General features: G+C 42.8%; 1 protein-coding gene across 4 annotated transcripts in view; it reads right to left on the reverse strand.

The window, feature by feature from the left end:
* The window catches only part of ZMIZ1 (zinc finger MIZ-type containing 1), a 346635-nt gene that overhangs the window by 145587 nt on the left and 184063 nt on the right, over positions 1 to 16985 (reverse strand). For all 4 annotated transcript variants that reach the window (XM_065638909.1, XM_065638910.1, XM_065638911.1 and 1 more), the window contains one exon: positions 11936 to 12046. In XM_065638909.1, coding sequence (XP_065494981.1) covers positions 11936 to 11995 — 60 coding nt within the window. In that variant the 5' untranslated portion in view covers positions 11996 to 12046. The remainder of the gene's footprint in view (positions 1 to 11935; positions 12047 to 16985) is intronic.

The raw sequence follows: 16985 nt of genomic DNA on the forward strand, positions 1-16985 counted from the left end.
TAAAAGTCTTCGTATGCAATAAAACTCTGCAATGGCCCCAAAGTATAAGCTTCATACCACATATGAATTCAGGTCCCTATGAGTGAAATAGGCATTTGTAATGAAGATCTTATTTTTTGAAAGGATACTCAAGCACAATCAAGTACTTTCAGTCTACACACCCACACCAAAGTGGGTGCAAACCACTTCCTGCAACCGAAGACTCAGTTTGATTTTAGAGACAGAAACCAATTATCCACATTGAAATATGGCAAGGAAAACAGCCTTATCTCCTCTAAATACAGTAGACTGCAACCCAGATGTACACTGGTGTATCTTAGACTGAACAGTCTAGTAAGTAATGGAAGAATAACAGTCAAAATTAAGGGCAATTACAGAGGGTTGAAGTTCTCTCACACACACATCAAGAAATGCTAACATGACAGCAATGGTATGGAAAGTGAATCATTTAAACATGGAATCCATATGTTCCAGTTTGTTGCTATAAAAAACAAATGCAGAATTTCATTTTACAAACAACATATCTCTTGTGGAGGATTTTTTTCTCTGTTTTCTGCAGAATACATCAGATTGAAGGCACAGACCTAATTTGCCACAACTTAATCAATTCAAAATGAGATGTCATGCAAATAAGTTTTTGAGCAGCAAACTGCTTAACTATGCTAAACAAGTTATTGCATTTATTTACCTGATGTCGCACCAAATTATGAAGGCTGACTCAAGTTGTCTGTTTATTTTGCCGAGTTATGTCTGCTCTGTGTCTCACTCCTTGATTTAATTGAGCTGCTGAAGATAATATAACTTATCACACAGACACTATGCCATGTTGCTAGATTCTAGGTTAATTAACAGTAGCCTACAGTCACTGAATTTCTCACATGGTTGGCCACTTGGACCCTGTCTACTGTCTAGCTTCACTAATCAACGAGTCTGGGAATTTTACACGAGCAACAGAATACGCTAACAACATACGGAGCTCTTGACTGCACAGAAAAAGAAATCACAGCTAGATGATAGGTAGCCTTTGCTTCTCTCTGGAGTTAACCCGTTCCTACACACTATGCGGCCAGGCTGCACACTTGGCAAAACTCATTGTACCCCAATTGAGGAAATTAAATCCCAGGGGCGGCCGCTCTCCTGCAGGACAGAAAGCTGCGGCTGCTGGTCCGCAGAGCCAGATGACGTGACACCAGCAGCCGCCAGCCCCGAGAGGCTCCTGCCTCCCCCTTGTGCAGCACCAGAGGATGCACGGCCGTGTGGGGAACCGGCCCCGTCCTACACTCATCGTTTCAGCAGCACTGGCCCTCCAGAGTGGCCTGTGTGCAGCTCCTTGCACCTCAGCGCTAGCAGGGGAGACAGCAGCGAGTGTCACTGCAGCAGCAGCTCCCCCAGGAGCTCACGGGAATGGTCCCGGATAGAGCACCTCATCTTCTCATGCCAATACTAGACTGAAGTTGACCTAAAACTAAGGATACGTTTTCTTGATATGCTTAGACTCCTGGCAGGCTGCCGTAAAAGCTTCTTCCTCAAACCACATACTCCCACCACTTCCAGTGCATCAGACCACACTTGCTGTTCTGTGAACTAACCTCCCAAATACTGATTTTCAGTCAGCACTTACAGCGAGATTCCCTATGTGACCACACGATCATTAGACCCGACTCAGAGAAGCTGGCAGTAAACACAAGGTAGGGCTGGGAAGGTACCAAGACACTGCTCTCAGCAGCCCACACTTGGGATTAAATGCATCATGATACTCCTCCCTAAGGTGGAGCTATACCTTCAATGTAAGATGAAGACAAAGTTCACAGCATAAATACTCCTCCCACCTCACAACACCCTCCATCATTTTAAAAATGATGGTGCTTTTTATTATTTCAACCTAGAGAAGTACTTTTTGTTATTAACATTCATTGTCATTCACCCTGAAACACAACGCATATAAAGGGACGTGTCAAAAGGAAATAATTATTTTTAGTGTTCTGATATTGATTGTACTCTGGGGTTAACTCTCACACTTCAGCCAAGTTATTCCTAGTTTAGACAGCAGGTTCATCTATGAGTTCTGTAAAACCTTTCAACAGGTCCAGAATTTCAAGTGATATAAACCCCTGTACCAAACCCATCTTTTCCAAATGACAAGCCAGATATCCAGCAAGCTGTAAATTTTGTGTAGAGCTCATGACATTTGAAATGCATGTATACAACTCTGAATTTCACATGATCTGCTTGCTATTTTCAGCACTGGTATGAAGGTTTTCAATCCTTTTTCCACAACAGTGAAAGTTAAAATTCTCATATGGCTGTAAAACCTAGGAATTTAAAAGCAAAATGAAACATACAGCAGATAGCTTAATACATTTAAATTAGGATGCTCAAAACTATTAATGCAGAAACCATAGTTCCTTTGGAACTAAACCAGTTCATACTGGTTGAGGAAGGAGCTGACCCACTCTTTTCCACGTCTATGTGACTTTCCTAACCCTGGTGCATCCCCGCTCTGGCCCTTGAGAGACAGGATTTGGTGTCCAGGTCCTTTGGCAGGTTCTGCCAGGCAGTTCAGATTTTTCTTTGTCTATCTTAATATTCATCCAGACACGCCTGCAATCACATGCGATGAAAACGCTCTGCTGTACTGAAGGGTGGCGAAGAGGGGAGTAGGAAAGAAAGGGACTGGGAAAGGAAAGGGACAGAGACAACAGAAAGACAATACATGCAACCCAGAAGCAGAATTACTGTGGCCCTGCATGTTGGGCAAAGGGCGTTCAGCTCCCAAGTGAAAACTTAACCACCTATCTAAGGAATGTAAACAGGATTCCTGCTCCAACACCCCTGACACAGTGTAACCAAGGGGACACGAGTCTGGTCTCTATGTATTACTCAGCGCACAAGTATTTTCCTACTAGACATGAATTTGATAGCTCAGCACCATCAGCAGGCAGTAGAGGACCTGCAAATCAGCAAGGGTCATTTGCTGCAGCACATTAATAGAGCCATTATTACTTTAAAGCTCAAGCAGACGCTGCGGGCAAGCCCAACCTCGAGCCCCCTACCTCAGATCCCATCCCGCAGGAATTCCCTCTCCCCAGCATGCTTTCTGCTGCAGGGTGTCACAGGAACCCTGGACATTAACCCACGACCTGCTTCAAATGTAGAAAATGCCGTAACCTGAAATAAGTGGTTTCTCTACTTTTTTAACTTTTTTTTTTTTTTTTTTTTTTTTACAGTCAAGTGTGACTATACCAAGGCCTTATCCACAAGCAGCTACACTCGGTATATTCAAAACTCACTTGCAAAGAAGATTCAAAACAAATGGCCTTTTTCTTTTTCAAGAGGATAGAGGGGAGTATTGAGCTATTTTCTGTCTTTGAGGACAGTGATTTTTGTTTATCAGGATATGATCATATATAGCTCAATTCTCTACAGTCTCCTTCAATATCAAAGATTGTTTTATTTATCAAAAATTTAAAAGGCTCAAGCTGTGCATTTTGTATTCAGATAATCCCCCCTCCCAACTTAGTGTGAGATTGAGAGATCCCTAATTAATAGAATTATCTTGCACTTACATGGCTCATTCCATTGGAAGCTTTATAAATATTTTATTAAGCTCACATTTTGAGAAGCACTAGATACATTGAGAGAGATTAAAACCATGCCAGCCACGCCTACTTATAAAAAACAGAATGAAAAGGGAGTCACCTTTTCCCCATTTGTCCACTGCAGCTTCCTTTTCCAAGGAAAACAGTAAATACTGAGTAAAGACCAGCACCTCTTTATCAGATGTTTTAACTATGTGAAAATACTGGGTAAGACAAACAGGGGAGTCAACCCTGAAGACAGAAGACTACATGCTAAACAAATGAGAAAAAGAACAAATAAAAACCCACGAGCACTACTTAACTGCAAAAAGCAAGTTGTCCAGCTGTGAGCAGTAAGGGAACAAAACCTGTACTAACGCAGGTTGCCACAGATGCTTTTCTCATACACTTTCAATATAAAGTGTGAGTACAAATCAACACTGGTTTCAGAAAAGGTGAATGCCTGGTAATCTAATAATCGTGTTCTGCTGCCTGGATCTCCTAGAGCCTGAGATGGGTGAGGAGGATTGCACATCTACATGCACGTGCTGGAGGAAAGGAAAGATACTGCGGCCTTGGCTTCTCTGTTAGTTTTATGAAAGTGTTAGAGATGGACTCACCATCCTGATCCTCAAGCACTAGACAAAGAAGCTAGAAGAGCTAAACCAAAAATCACTCCCTAGCTCTGCTGATCAGAATTGCATTGCCGTCTTCCTGCTCCGTACCTCTCGTATCTACATTAAATGTAGTGTATTTACGATACGCTTTTATATAACTTTGTATTATATATGGGAACATGCAGTAAATTAAACTTCTTTTGTCATAAACTCACCTCCTGCTGTTCCCCCCCACCCTCCCCTGCCCAAGAGGACACCGTGATCTAAGGGCTGCGATCCAGATCTGACTGCAGATGGAAATGGGGCACACTAGTGGCAACTTCTCTTTGTGTTCACCTACTGATACATGGAACAACAGTGCCCAGTACAATCTTTACCCTTCTTACCACCAGCACCTGGACTGCTATTATGCCAGCTGAGAGCACTGACAACAGCATGGTTTACAAAAGACTCAAAATAATCAGAGGGCTCTGAATTATATTTCCTTAATCACTCACAAAGAGCGATTTTACGGAAAAAAAAAGTCAAGAAACAAAAGTACAACTGCTTGTTCTTTCTCGAAGGCCACGCTCAGTGATGCAAGGCTCCAATTTATCTTTAAATTGGCTATTACAGCTCAACTGAATTATGAAATCCGTTTGCCTAACCAGCTCGCTCACTCTTCTCGCAACTGAAACAAGCCATTTTCCATCAGTATCGCCCTGTCATAACATGCTGGCATAAGATGTCTCTCTATGCGACTGCAGCAACGACACAGGCTTCTTCAGTATTATCCTTCCAGTAGACAACGCAACGATACAGCAGCTTTCTTCTCTATTGCCCTTGTAACTTTAAGCGAGTAGTTTCTAAATATTTACTTAAATTGTTAATGGTTTTTATTGCTGAAAATAGATTTATTTGTTCTAGACTTGTTTATCTGCCTTCTTTACAAAAACTCTAGCTTAATAATGTCTTTTAGCAGAAAATTAAGTGAAGGATACAGGTAAAGTGTGGTGACTACCTAAAGAATTCCATGTTATGAACCATTTAATAATTTGAGGTGCATATCACAGTGTTTTGAAAAGTTAGGATCTGATTTTTTTCACACAGTTCTTGCCACATTAAGGTGTCTTAAAGACATTAATGGAGTATTACAACATCCCTTAACTAGAAGAATATTGTCGATAGCACATCCTTTAAAAAGAAATAACGCTACCCAAGAGTGTAAAGTGAGTTCACAGCAAGGGGGAAAAAAACCCACAAAAAAAACCAATTCCTCTGACTTACGTACTGAACCAACTTTTTAAAAAATGCATTTAAAATAAATATATTTATGCATTTTATACATTTTGGGATAATAAATGCACTTATTTTGAAAAATAACCAATGGTCTTCAGTATACCTGGTCAAACAGCAGCACATTTGATGGACATACTTTGTTTTCCAATTAATTTTTTTGACTCAAATGAGTAATTTACTTACTCACTGATTGTGCTTTTTATAGCACTTTTAATCAACTGACTTAATCTTTAATCTCTTAATCTATGCAGAGATAACACCTCAAGATGACTATTTAAAATGACCGCTACATGAACTGATACCACTGCGGAGGGTGTAAAATTCACCTGACCCGTCCTCACGGGTCCTACCAGCCAGCTAGAGATTGCCGAAATATTTCAAGTAAAAAGGAAAAACGCTTCCCCATCCATCTTTTTAATTTGCGTGCGCTTACAAAACCACCTGCGGCACACGCTTTGTGACCTGCCTGGGGACAACGTCAAGGGCTCTCCTGGCGAGGTGCACAGAAGCAATAAGGAGCGAACCCCACCAGCCAGGACGGTTTTCCTTCAGCAGATGATGGTTGAGGTCTGCACGGCTGAAGGCTCCTGGTGTTAACAGTACTGTCACCGCTTCAAACCGCTGTTTTAAAGCCACCTTCTGCTTTTACAAACAGGTACAGTAGTCCTAAACGCAAATGCTACGTAAGTCATACCTGCTGTGGATTTGCTCTTGCACTAATGCGCACAACGGGAGGAACTCGAGTAGCAAGCACATACATACGGAGAAGTGCCAGAAAAGGTATGACAGAAGCTAGAGGTGTGTTGCCAGCTACGCTACGTGTTCGCTGCAGAGTTCGACCAAGCTGCTGACAAAAAGGATTTCCTAAGCTCATCTCACACCGAGGTGACACCATGGATCCAACCTACAGATTTCTAGAATTTTCAAATGTTCGTCCTTATTTTACAATAGGCAATTTTAAGCAATAGGCCGGATCAGTTAGTTGCACAGAAAATACTACTAATAAAAAAATTATGCTAAATACTATGGGTACTAGAAGTTTTAAAAGTGTAAGTTTAAAACTTGTATATTTTCTCTTCAAAACCAGTTAATACTAACATCCCGCCCCTCAAAGACAGGTGCTGCAACGAAACAAGGACAAAAGTGTACCCACAACAGCTTTACCAGCCTGCCTCAAAAGATGATGGGCTATATTCCACCAACTGGAATCCGTCAGATGAACAAACCAGCCAAATACTGCAAACGTCAAGAAAGTGTCTTCTTCCCCTTCCCCTCCAGAAGTGTTTCCAGCACTTTGCCTCTGCTTTTTCCCTGTGGCTTCACTGCCTGTGCCAGAGCCATCCCTGCCAGGATGTGGGACCTAACAGGGCAGCAACGTTGATTGCCAAGTCTGTAAATGGACTGGAGGAGTCAGGAAAGCTGGTCTGCTGTCAGTTTTTTCCTAAACACGCTTAACTCTAGCAGAGGAATATTCCAGCTACTGAGTATGAAAGCAGACAGAATTTGCAGCTATGGGTCTTGGGGGAAAAAAAAAAAAAAAAAAAGTAACTACTAAGACAGCATTGATGTTCAACCCATAGGCTGTAACACTTGAGGCCCATCAAAAGTCTTTATGGAAATGAAAGGTCTTTTACACCATTAGCCTTACTGCTATATGTTCATGTTAAACTGCTAAAAAAACCCTGCAACACAACCAATAATTATGTATTCTAAATACATGAGCCCTTTATAGAATACTTCTCATTTTGAAAGTTCTTGAAGAACGAAATTTTCATGAAGCTTTATTAAAAGCTTTTCAGCTATAATTTCATACCAGTCCATATTAGCCAATCCAAAATGTATTAAAAGCAACATGTTTAGGACTGCTGAACATCTACAGGAGTCTGCAACAATAATGTTGAAGAGCAGAAGAGTTAGTTCAAACATCTCAGGCTTAAGTGCTAGTAGTTATGTAAATATACAAAGAATTCTGTTTTCCTCTGAACTGCAAGTGACCAAAAACTCAGTTGCTGAATGGTGAACGAAATGTGCATGTTTGTTTCCAATCTGAGCAAGAAAAGATCAACACGGACAGCAATTACAACTTTTAGCATCTCTCTCTGAATGGCTGGGTAGATATTACAAAGCATTGCAGCCGCGGCGATTCAGCAAGCTTCCTTGAAGGAAAGAAATGCTAATCTGTTTCTAGAAATCAGCTATGTGATGTGTGCCTCCAGTTCAGGGGAGTTCCCCAAGCGATCCAGTGTCATTTGACTGTATTACACAATGTGTCCTGATGGACCATGACACAAGCAGCAGAAACAACCTTCTCTGTTCCCACCACGACCAAATACTTTTGACACCAGAATCTTTTCATATTTCCCTTTAACCCGTTACTAAAATTTCAGCACAGCTGTAGTATGTGCCCTGACAACCTTCCTCAGCATGGCAGGAAAGATATCACACCCCTCTTCTGAAATGGGTGGCTTCCTTGTAACTTAAATATAGAAAGATTTTTCACCATCTTCCTCTTCTCAAGAATTTCAGAAAAGAAACCTTACAAACAGAGACAATAAAAAGCCAGAAGTCCCTAGATTTAAAATAGCTCTAAGTTTTTAAAGTGGATCCATCTGGGTGAGAGCAGAGAGATGTCATGCAACCCACCGATTTTGCCCGCTATTGGCTCATATCGCATACACAAAATAATGGACGATGTCTGATTAAAGCCATACCTCTGGCCTATTATGAAGAATGGTTTAAGAAAACCAGGCAATTCTCTGTCAGGACTTCCTGTGCAGCGGCAGCCAAGCTGGCTCCTTCAGAAGGCTGTGCCTGGGCCCCGGGCCCCAGGGAAGCCCCCAAATCCAGCTCTGTGCCCGCCCGAGCAGCTCCTGCTGCCCCGGAGCTCCGCGGTGGACGGTGCATCAGAGCCACTCGAGCCGTGAATACTCAGCAGATGAACAGATTAATGCTGCAGCCTTGAAAAGGGCAGTTCTCAGGGGCTACGAGGCTTTCGCTCAGCACAAAAACGTTTTGTGCTTTTGTTTGTTTGGACAAAGAATTAAAGAAGAGAAGTCTGCACCCTGAACATCCAGCCTCCTTCAGCGCACCCTGAAGAGTCTCCTGTGTCATGACGAACTAATTGTATGTGTTAAGGGAAGGCTGTTACTTTGGCTTTTTCCACTGAACATCAAAAAAACTTATGTTTGATTTTAAAGCACATACACTTACAAATACTGAGGGAATCAGCTACAAAGAGACCACACAAGCTGTTCCAGCCTTCCACAGAAGTCTGGGGGTTTTTTAAGTGTAAATACACAGCCACCTCTTCAGTTTGGCCTTTCATCTATTCTGAAGCACTTCTTAACACACACACACACTTAATTTCCTAACTAGCCAATCATATACAAGTTTTGGGGTTGTAGCTTTAAAGCACTAAAAAAGATGAAGGTAAAACACAACCTTGATCCTGGAACAGCACTCAGGAAGGATATTGTGGGTGTCTCACAAGCCACAGAGCTGGGAAGCAAGAAGCCTGTCCTGACCCTGTGTTGAAACCTGATCTAGTTAAAGAGGCACATGGACCACCATTTATAGCGTTTCTCGGGGGCTGGGGTGAGGGGCAGGAGGGCAGCAGACAGCTCTGGGTCTGTCCGAATGAGCCGCTGGCTGCCAGCAAGGTTATCAAACACGCCGATGCTGGTGCGGAGGGAGGGCGGCTCTCCTGCCCCTCTTGCAGCACACCTTCTACACCACTGCCGTGCGAACCACCGCAAAGCACACCGCTCTTCACAACAGAAAGACTGGGGAGAAAAGATAAGAGACTGGAGACCAGGAAAGAAAAGACAGGCAGAACTTCGTGTGACCCCGCGGTTAATCCCCCAAATCGGTGAAGACACGTTGATACAGCCATGCAAGGTACTGCTTTTCTCCCAAAGGCAACATGTCCCTAGCAGTGTGCGGTACATCTCTGTAGGTGAACTGGAAAACACTCTTTGTGGTACCACGTTAATTTTGCCAGCTAATGACCTGTCTCAAACAACAAGGTAAATGTCTCCAAACTGGAAATTTATGACCCTGTGACAGATGGGTAACTTTCCTCCAAAAAGCTAGTCAGAGTCAGCTTGTGTCTCTTTCTTCACTACAGCATAAAATTTTGGAACTATGAAAAAGCAAAGAGCAGTCTCTGTGTTAAGTTCTTCAACAACAAAAAAAAATCAGCCATTCCTCTGCAACACAACTAAAAGTATTGCCACTTTGACCTCCCTCCCTTCCCCTCAGCCTTCAACACTGGAGAAACATCCCAGCTGTCTATGTAGTCCAGCACTATGTATAAATGAATTTAGTGGTTTAATTGATGGAATAACCATCACATATGCAAAAATATACCTTTAATACTGTAAGAAGTGTAATTTGATATTCTTTTATCTAATTAAAATACTACGAATTCTCAATGTACCAACTCTAGAAAAAGAAACTGAGCAAGCAGCATCCTCCATTTGTCTCCGTTTGATCTAAAGGTCGGTTCTTACAGCTGAAAGGTTAAATTGTTCTGCAAGTCACTTCATTCCTCATCCTATGGGCTGGGATGGCCAAAAAGGACACAAATTTGTGCCAGTCAAGGGCATGTTTTTTCGGAACCAGATAGTTGTTCACGAAAAAATGGGATTGAAATCCCAGAATTCATATTTCCCTCAGGCACCTAAAGGACCATGAGATACATTAGCTTTCACCACAGAGTGAGGAAAGAGAGAGCCACCACAGACCAAGACTAGATCATGACCAACAATTCTGCAGGGATGGATTCCTACTTCTGCTCTTTGACCTACGAAGTAGCTTTGATTTATTCTGAAATCCTCTCTCATAAAGGAAACACAGAGAAAAAAAATCAACTGGTTTAGGTATAAACCCTATTTTTTTTTCATAACCCCCAAAGCATCTGCATGGCCAGACTTGAAAATAAACACACATTTTCAGTTCTTTGCATTACACCACATTCTAGAAAATATAAACTTCTAGTAATATCTAGGCAAACGTGGCAAAACATAATGATGGAGACTTCTGAAACTAGGAGAATGGAAGCAGATAATTATAGATTATCTCAAGTTGGAAGGGACCCATAAGGATCATCGAGTCCAACTCCCTGCTCCTTGCAGGACTACCTAAAACTAAATAATATGCTTAAGAGCATCATGCAGAAGCTCCTTGAACTCTGACAGGCTTGGTGCTGTGACCAATTCCCTGGGCAGCCTGTTCCAGTGACCAACCACCTTCCCAGTGAAGAACCTTTTCCTAATATCCAATCTGAACTTCCCCTGATGGAACCTCATTCCATTTCACAGATCATTTGCTTGTGCCCTGTTGCTGGTCACCAAAGAAAGGAGCCTCTAAACGTGCTGTGGCCTGAATGGACAAAGAAAACTGCTCAGACAATGTGGAAAAATGGTTTGGAAACATTATTTCACAGAATAAATGTCTTTCTGTTTTTCCACTGTAATTCAGAAAATTTCAACCAGTTCTGAAGAGATGAACTTTGGAGCTCATGCAATGGATCCAGCTGGGATAACCAATCTTCAAAACACCGGTATGCTGCTTGCATTTATGCATCTGTTTGCTGCATGGATACATTGGTTTAGAGATAAAAATCAGGAAACATCAACATGAGAAACCATTCTCTTGCTCACCTCCTCTACATCGAGGACCATTACTATAAATTTTCTGTAAGCATTCTTGCATGAGGACAAGAACATATGTGAGGGGAGGATACATGCTGCCTGCAACGCCAGAGAGCAAAGCTTGCTGAGAAGGGTAAAGCAGGGAAAGTTGGCACCTGCTCATTCTGCCCTTGCCTTTGTAGTCTCACTTGGTTATAAAAGATTTGTGAGCACAGTTACAGTGGGGAAACCTGTAAATGATACTTAGATCCCACTGCCCTTCAGTGATTTATAAGGGCCCCTTCATCTTTACAAACATATACTTCTGAAAATTGTACCTTGCAAATGGAAGTTTTTCCACCTCCGCACAAGCTGATTAACCCAAGCACTTGGAGGTGTGCCACCTGTCCAAGTTCAACTCTCCAGGCAGCGCAGGTCTCAGGTCAGATATTGAATCAGAATCAAAACTGGCCCATCGCAATTTTGGATTACTGTGCTCAGAGCACTGTTATGATGACTGCCTGCTGTGACACCCTCAGGGCAGAGCTGGCAGGACCAGCACCACTCTGCGTTCAGCTGAAGCAGATTTGTTGAGTCTCCAGGCTGAAGATTTCTTAGAATGGTGAATGGTAAAGTTTGGCTTTTGAGGTTTTATACACCAACTTTGCAGCAGACAGTCTTCAATGAAATTACAATGTCTCATTCCGACCACTTTCCTTCCCTCTAAAAGGCAAGGACGTGCATTAAGCAACAGGTAACCATGATGTACAACACACTCCTCATACAACACGCAGTCTAGTAGTGGCAATGATCTCCACCTTCGGCTTACCTGTTTTATGCACTGCAGCCGGTCATTGGTCTGCTGTATGTGCCTGTCCATAGAATTCATTTTGATTGTCTCCACTTGGCTTCTACCTGAAAGCCATTAAAATCCCTCAATCTGCAAGACAAAAAAGGACAGTAAAGATCAGTGAGCACAGTGCATGCACTTCTATCACCTAAACAATCGAGCAGAGCTGCTTGCAAGAATCCTCTGAGCACACTAAGAGATAAAAAAATAATAATCCCAGTAACAATGACAGTCTGTTTTTTGCAAGGACAAGGGCATGGGGATTCTTTCTAATCTTCCTCTAAGAGAAAATACCTCCCATAAATATTATTATAAATGAATCAGATACAGCAGAGTATTATATAGCCAAAAATAACACAAAGTGTGTGTTAAAAAGACTCTGGATCTCTGTATTGAAAATAAAAGCAACAGGTATACTTTGGACTCTCCTACAACTAGCAGATCTATTTAACGAGCCCTTGAAATGGCCAATATGACAGTGAGGGAAGGACTGGGATTCACAACTCAGCCAGGACTTTCAGAATGACTAACAATTCCAGATGCACAACCCAGCATCTGGGGAAAAGGCCTGATGTTCAGACCAAAGGGCTGAGCAGTTCCTGCCCTTCTGGAAAAACTGGGCTCTTTAAGGCATCTATAGCTGAACAAACTACCTGTTACTTCTGGAAAAACATGTCCTGTGTTCTTTAGGCCGATCTCTAACCGTGCAACTTAAGGCAAATTAAAATATCCCTGTGATTTAAAAACAACTTAGAAAATGGAAATTAAGGCTCAGAGTGCTGTTAGGAGTTTTAATTCATGTTGCTACATCTGCATAAAATCATCAAATGAAAACTTGCAATAAGTTATGATGATCTAGAGAGCAAATCCGCAGTCCCCTAAGCCCACCGCCACCTCGTCATGCTGAGCCGTTTGTGGATACAGCTTGGTGAGCGCTGGTGCCACGCAAGCGGCTCTTTGTCAAGGTAACGGTACATGTCTGGAATCAAGAACAACGCCTGCAAGAGGGGAGAAAGGTACGTGCTAAATCAGCGCACAGATATCATGCTGAATTCGCCTTTTACCTCTCCCTTATCCCTGTGTTCTGACCGGTGCAAGGGATCAGCCAGAGCACAATCAGCTCTACTGATCTGAAAGGCAGGAATGGCCAAAATACCGCTCAAACTTGGACCAAGAGCAAGACACTAAAAGCACAAGTAAGTGTAAATCCTGGTATGGGCATGGTTTGCATTTCACTGGGCCACTTCCACCTATTCCACCTCTCTGGACTTGCCTTATAGTCTTCCTATAGTGGCAGAACAGGAAATCATAAATACGGAGGCCAACAACTAATCAACAGCTTCGGTCCATAATTCATATCACCAGTTTGCACTGTGACTTCTATTTATGTTTTTAGCAGAACTGCACGAGACTCCAGCCTGTACTTAACAAGCTGAGCAGTGTTAAGTGTTCCAGGTTTTTTTTTCTTGAATTCATTTCTCAGGGGCACAGGGATGTTTCACACATACATATGTACACTCTGCTGTTTCAATCACTTTCATGGTATCTAAAAGGGAAATGATACCACAGATATTTTGCATTGGAACATTAGAACAGTCTTTGCCTACAAATTCCTGTACCCTTTTACTGTGAAAGAGCGCTACAGTTGTATCCCCACACTCATGAACATGGAGTGGGCAGAGATTCAGAAATACATACCCAAATGCAGTATTTACATGAAACTCTACCCTAGGACAAGCAAGGTCACGGGGTAGCAGAGAAACCTCTCCTTCAGGAACCTCTTCAGTGCCACTGAGAAGTTTGTTACTCAGAACTGCTCAGGACAAAGCTCTGTTCCACTCCTACATACACTAAGAGACCGCAAATTTTTCGGATAGGTTTTCAGTTAGAGAAGCTAGCTGCTCACCACTCCTACCGCACACGACTCGACATCTCCCCAGGTAAAGCACCTCTGCAAGTCCAGCGTTGTCCGTACCGAACCCCCAGAAGGAGACGAGTGTTCCCGTGCTGGGAGCCCTGACTGCACGGCTGTCACGGCGAGACAGGCTCCAGACCACAGCATCCCTGTGTGTCCCACGCACCCAAGGCCCCCGAGGTTTCTGTACCTCACTGATAATGTTCTTCCATGGCTCCTGTCAGATTAGACTCGGGGAAAGAAATCTTTTCTGCTAGACAGCTAAATGAGGTCTTATAACAGCAGCTCAAGCTCCTCATCTCCACTCTCTAGACACAAGAGGGTTCAATAAAGCACTCCTGTCAATAAATTGTAATACTTATGAAATAGAAAAGCCAGTTTCACATAAAAGTATTATCGTTTGATTATGCCACTGCCACCTTCTCGGTAGTACATGCCATCCAAAGGTCCTTTAGCAAATGTAAATTGATGTATTTTATTAAAAGCGAGAAACACAGTCTTATCTGCCTGTAAGACCCCCAAGCAGACCTCAGTAGTCATGAAGTTTAATCTCTCAGTGGACAGCAGAGGTATTTATCAAGAGATAAGCTAGCCCAGACATGACACCGCTTGAGCAGTGATCCATCTTACAAGCTGGGACACATTATCTGCATTTTAATTGAACATCAGGACAGATGGAGAAGGGCATGCTGAAAACAAATACAAATGTATATATGCACATAGATTTTTGTTGAAATATTTTAAGAAATGCAAACTAAGGCGCTTTTTTTTTTTTTTTTTAAAAAAAAAGAAGTCAGGACATTTTTGCTTAATGAACCAGTATGTAAAATACCATATTTCTGGTTGACTTTGCAAAAAAATGTTTGTCTCTTTTGGCATTATCTATTTAACCTTTTCGGTGTCATACAGCCACATAAGGAAAATGGAAGCCAAATTGAAAAAAAGCACCTATCCCAAGCAACAAATACATAGAGCTACTCTGTACTGCCAGGAAACATAATTGTCAAGTAAAGCCAGCTATACCAGCACTCAGACTCAAGGCCAGTGGCATCAGGAGCTGCCTCTGGTGTTACGGGCAACATACCTCAGGGCTGGGAGACTGCGCAGAGGTTTTACAGACACTATGACGACTTGCATTCACCTACTGTCACTCATGCCAACAAACTATTCTGCATGTTGATTTATGAACTGACTCCCTCGGGCAGTAAACACTCATTGCACGAACTGAACAGTCAAAATTGTACGTACGAAGCCCCATCACGTGCGTTGACATTAATACTTTGTACTCGAAATAACCCGCCTCACTCCACCGACTCATTTTTACCTCTCAGATACATCGTAAGACCATCAAATAGAATCAATTTTTTCAGTGAGCATACTGGCTCTAAGTAATTTTTGCTATAATAAACGTGGAGCTCATTAGTGGGAAACCATTATCTGGAAATTATGCTTTCATAGACCTCAGCAAGAATTAAAAGATTAAATGTGAAAAGTGAAAATTATCATATGCATCTGAAGTTTTACCAAGGCAGAATAAGCATTTTGACATCAGACCATTTTGCCTGGAAAAAACACTGGAAAAATTAAATTTCCAGTAACCATACCTACTACACAGGTTCTGCTGTACACTGGTCTGCTTCCCCACATGCACATCCACATCCTGAAATTTAAAAAAACGCCCTTTCTGTCGATTTCACACTGTTTTAAAAGTAGCAGCAAGATCACCTTACTCAAAAATAATGGTGCTTAAGATACAGAAAGGCCGACAGCGCTGAATAAGAGTAGACTTGTATTCGGTTAAGTGCCAAGCACTTATCAGGTCACAAACGAAAATGACTTTGCAGGGTCTCTCAGCAGCCTCTGGTGTACCTGCATCAGAGACCGTGCTACCGTTCAGACCTGTGAGCAGCTCCAGAGACAGCAGGGGATGTTGCTGATAGGGATTAAAGGTACTGGCAGAATGGAATAGAGGAAGGAATTTTACCCAGTGCTTCAAAACCCCTCTGGTGCATACATTAGCCACAAAGGTTGCATGCCACTGCTTTATATGCTAACTCCATCTGAAAGGATAAACAAAAAAAGAAGTGTTCCCAGCACCTTCTGGTAATTCAGCAATAAAAAGCGCCATTCTTCTGCTGTCTTTCCTGAGGTAAAGACCCAATCTCTCTCTCTTAAAAAGGAAAAAAAAAAAGTGAATTATTCTTTGCCTTCCTTCTTCCCTCCCCTCTAGCATGTGAGTTTATAGCCCTAGGCAATAATTAAAGAACCCTCATTTACATATTTATGATGTCTCAAAAATGGAGAATGTGGTTTTTTTAAAGGAACAGATGTATCGACCTGTTAAACTCTTTTCTTAACCCTAAACATACTGAATATTTTTTTTCTTAAGGGATTACTAAAAAACCCTCTTCAATAACAAGAGAATGAAATTTTGTAGCGGCTACGAGAATTTCAGAAGCTCCTGCTACACTGTGTGTTGGCTGAAAGTTCAAGCGAGGGGTTTGCCGGGAAGCAGCGGCTGTGTGCGGCGCGGAGGCTGCGGCCCCCGCTGCCCCTTCCTGCAGGGGACGAACACCCTGCCCGTCAGCCTTTGGGGAGCCCGGAATTAACAGCATCTAATTTGGAGCCACTTCAAACCACTCGATAGGAGGACGTGAAAAAGAGACGCAGGAAAAAAAACCTTAACAGTCGAGAAATTCCTTTTTTAACATCATTGAGTAGGTGAGAGGGAGGGAAGAAAACTGTTCCCTAAGCAGGAATTCAACAATAGCAGTTTTCAGACGTCCCTCTTCCCCTCCCAGGCCCGTCCCGCTGTAGAACAGAAGTTGGTTAATACCGTTTATTCAATCGGCTAAAACTAAAACTCGTAATTTCCCGCATGCCTCCAGTGTGCTGAGGGCTGTACACGAGGGCAGACACCTGTTATATAACCAGTGACTTTGATCACGCAACAAGCCAAGCTAGAGCGAGGGCAGGAGAGGATTGTGCTGGCGAACGACGCCGGGCGGCCGCAGCCGCAAGCCCGGAGCTGCCGCCCGCGGGGCGCGAACCCCCGGCCCGGCCGCAGGCGCAGCTCGCTCCCCGCCGCGCCGCCAGGGGGCGCCGCAGGGCCGC

Source organism: Caloenas nicobarica, chromosome 7, assembly GCF_036013445.1.
Source record: "Caloenas nicobarica isolate bCalNic1 chromosome 7, bCalNic1.hap1, whole genome shotgun sequence".
Taxonomy (NCBI): domain Eukaryota; kingdom Metazoa; phylum Chordata; class Aves; order Columbiformes; family Columbidae; genus Caloenas; species Caloenas nicobarica.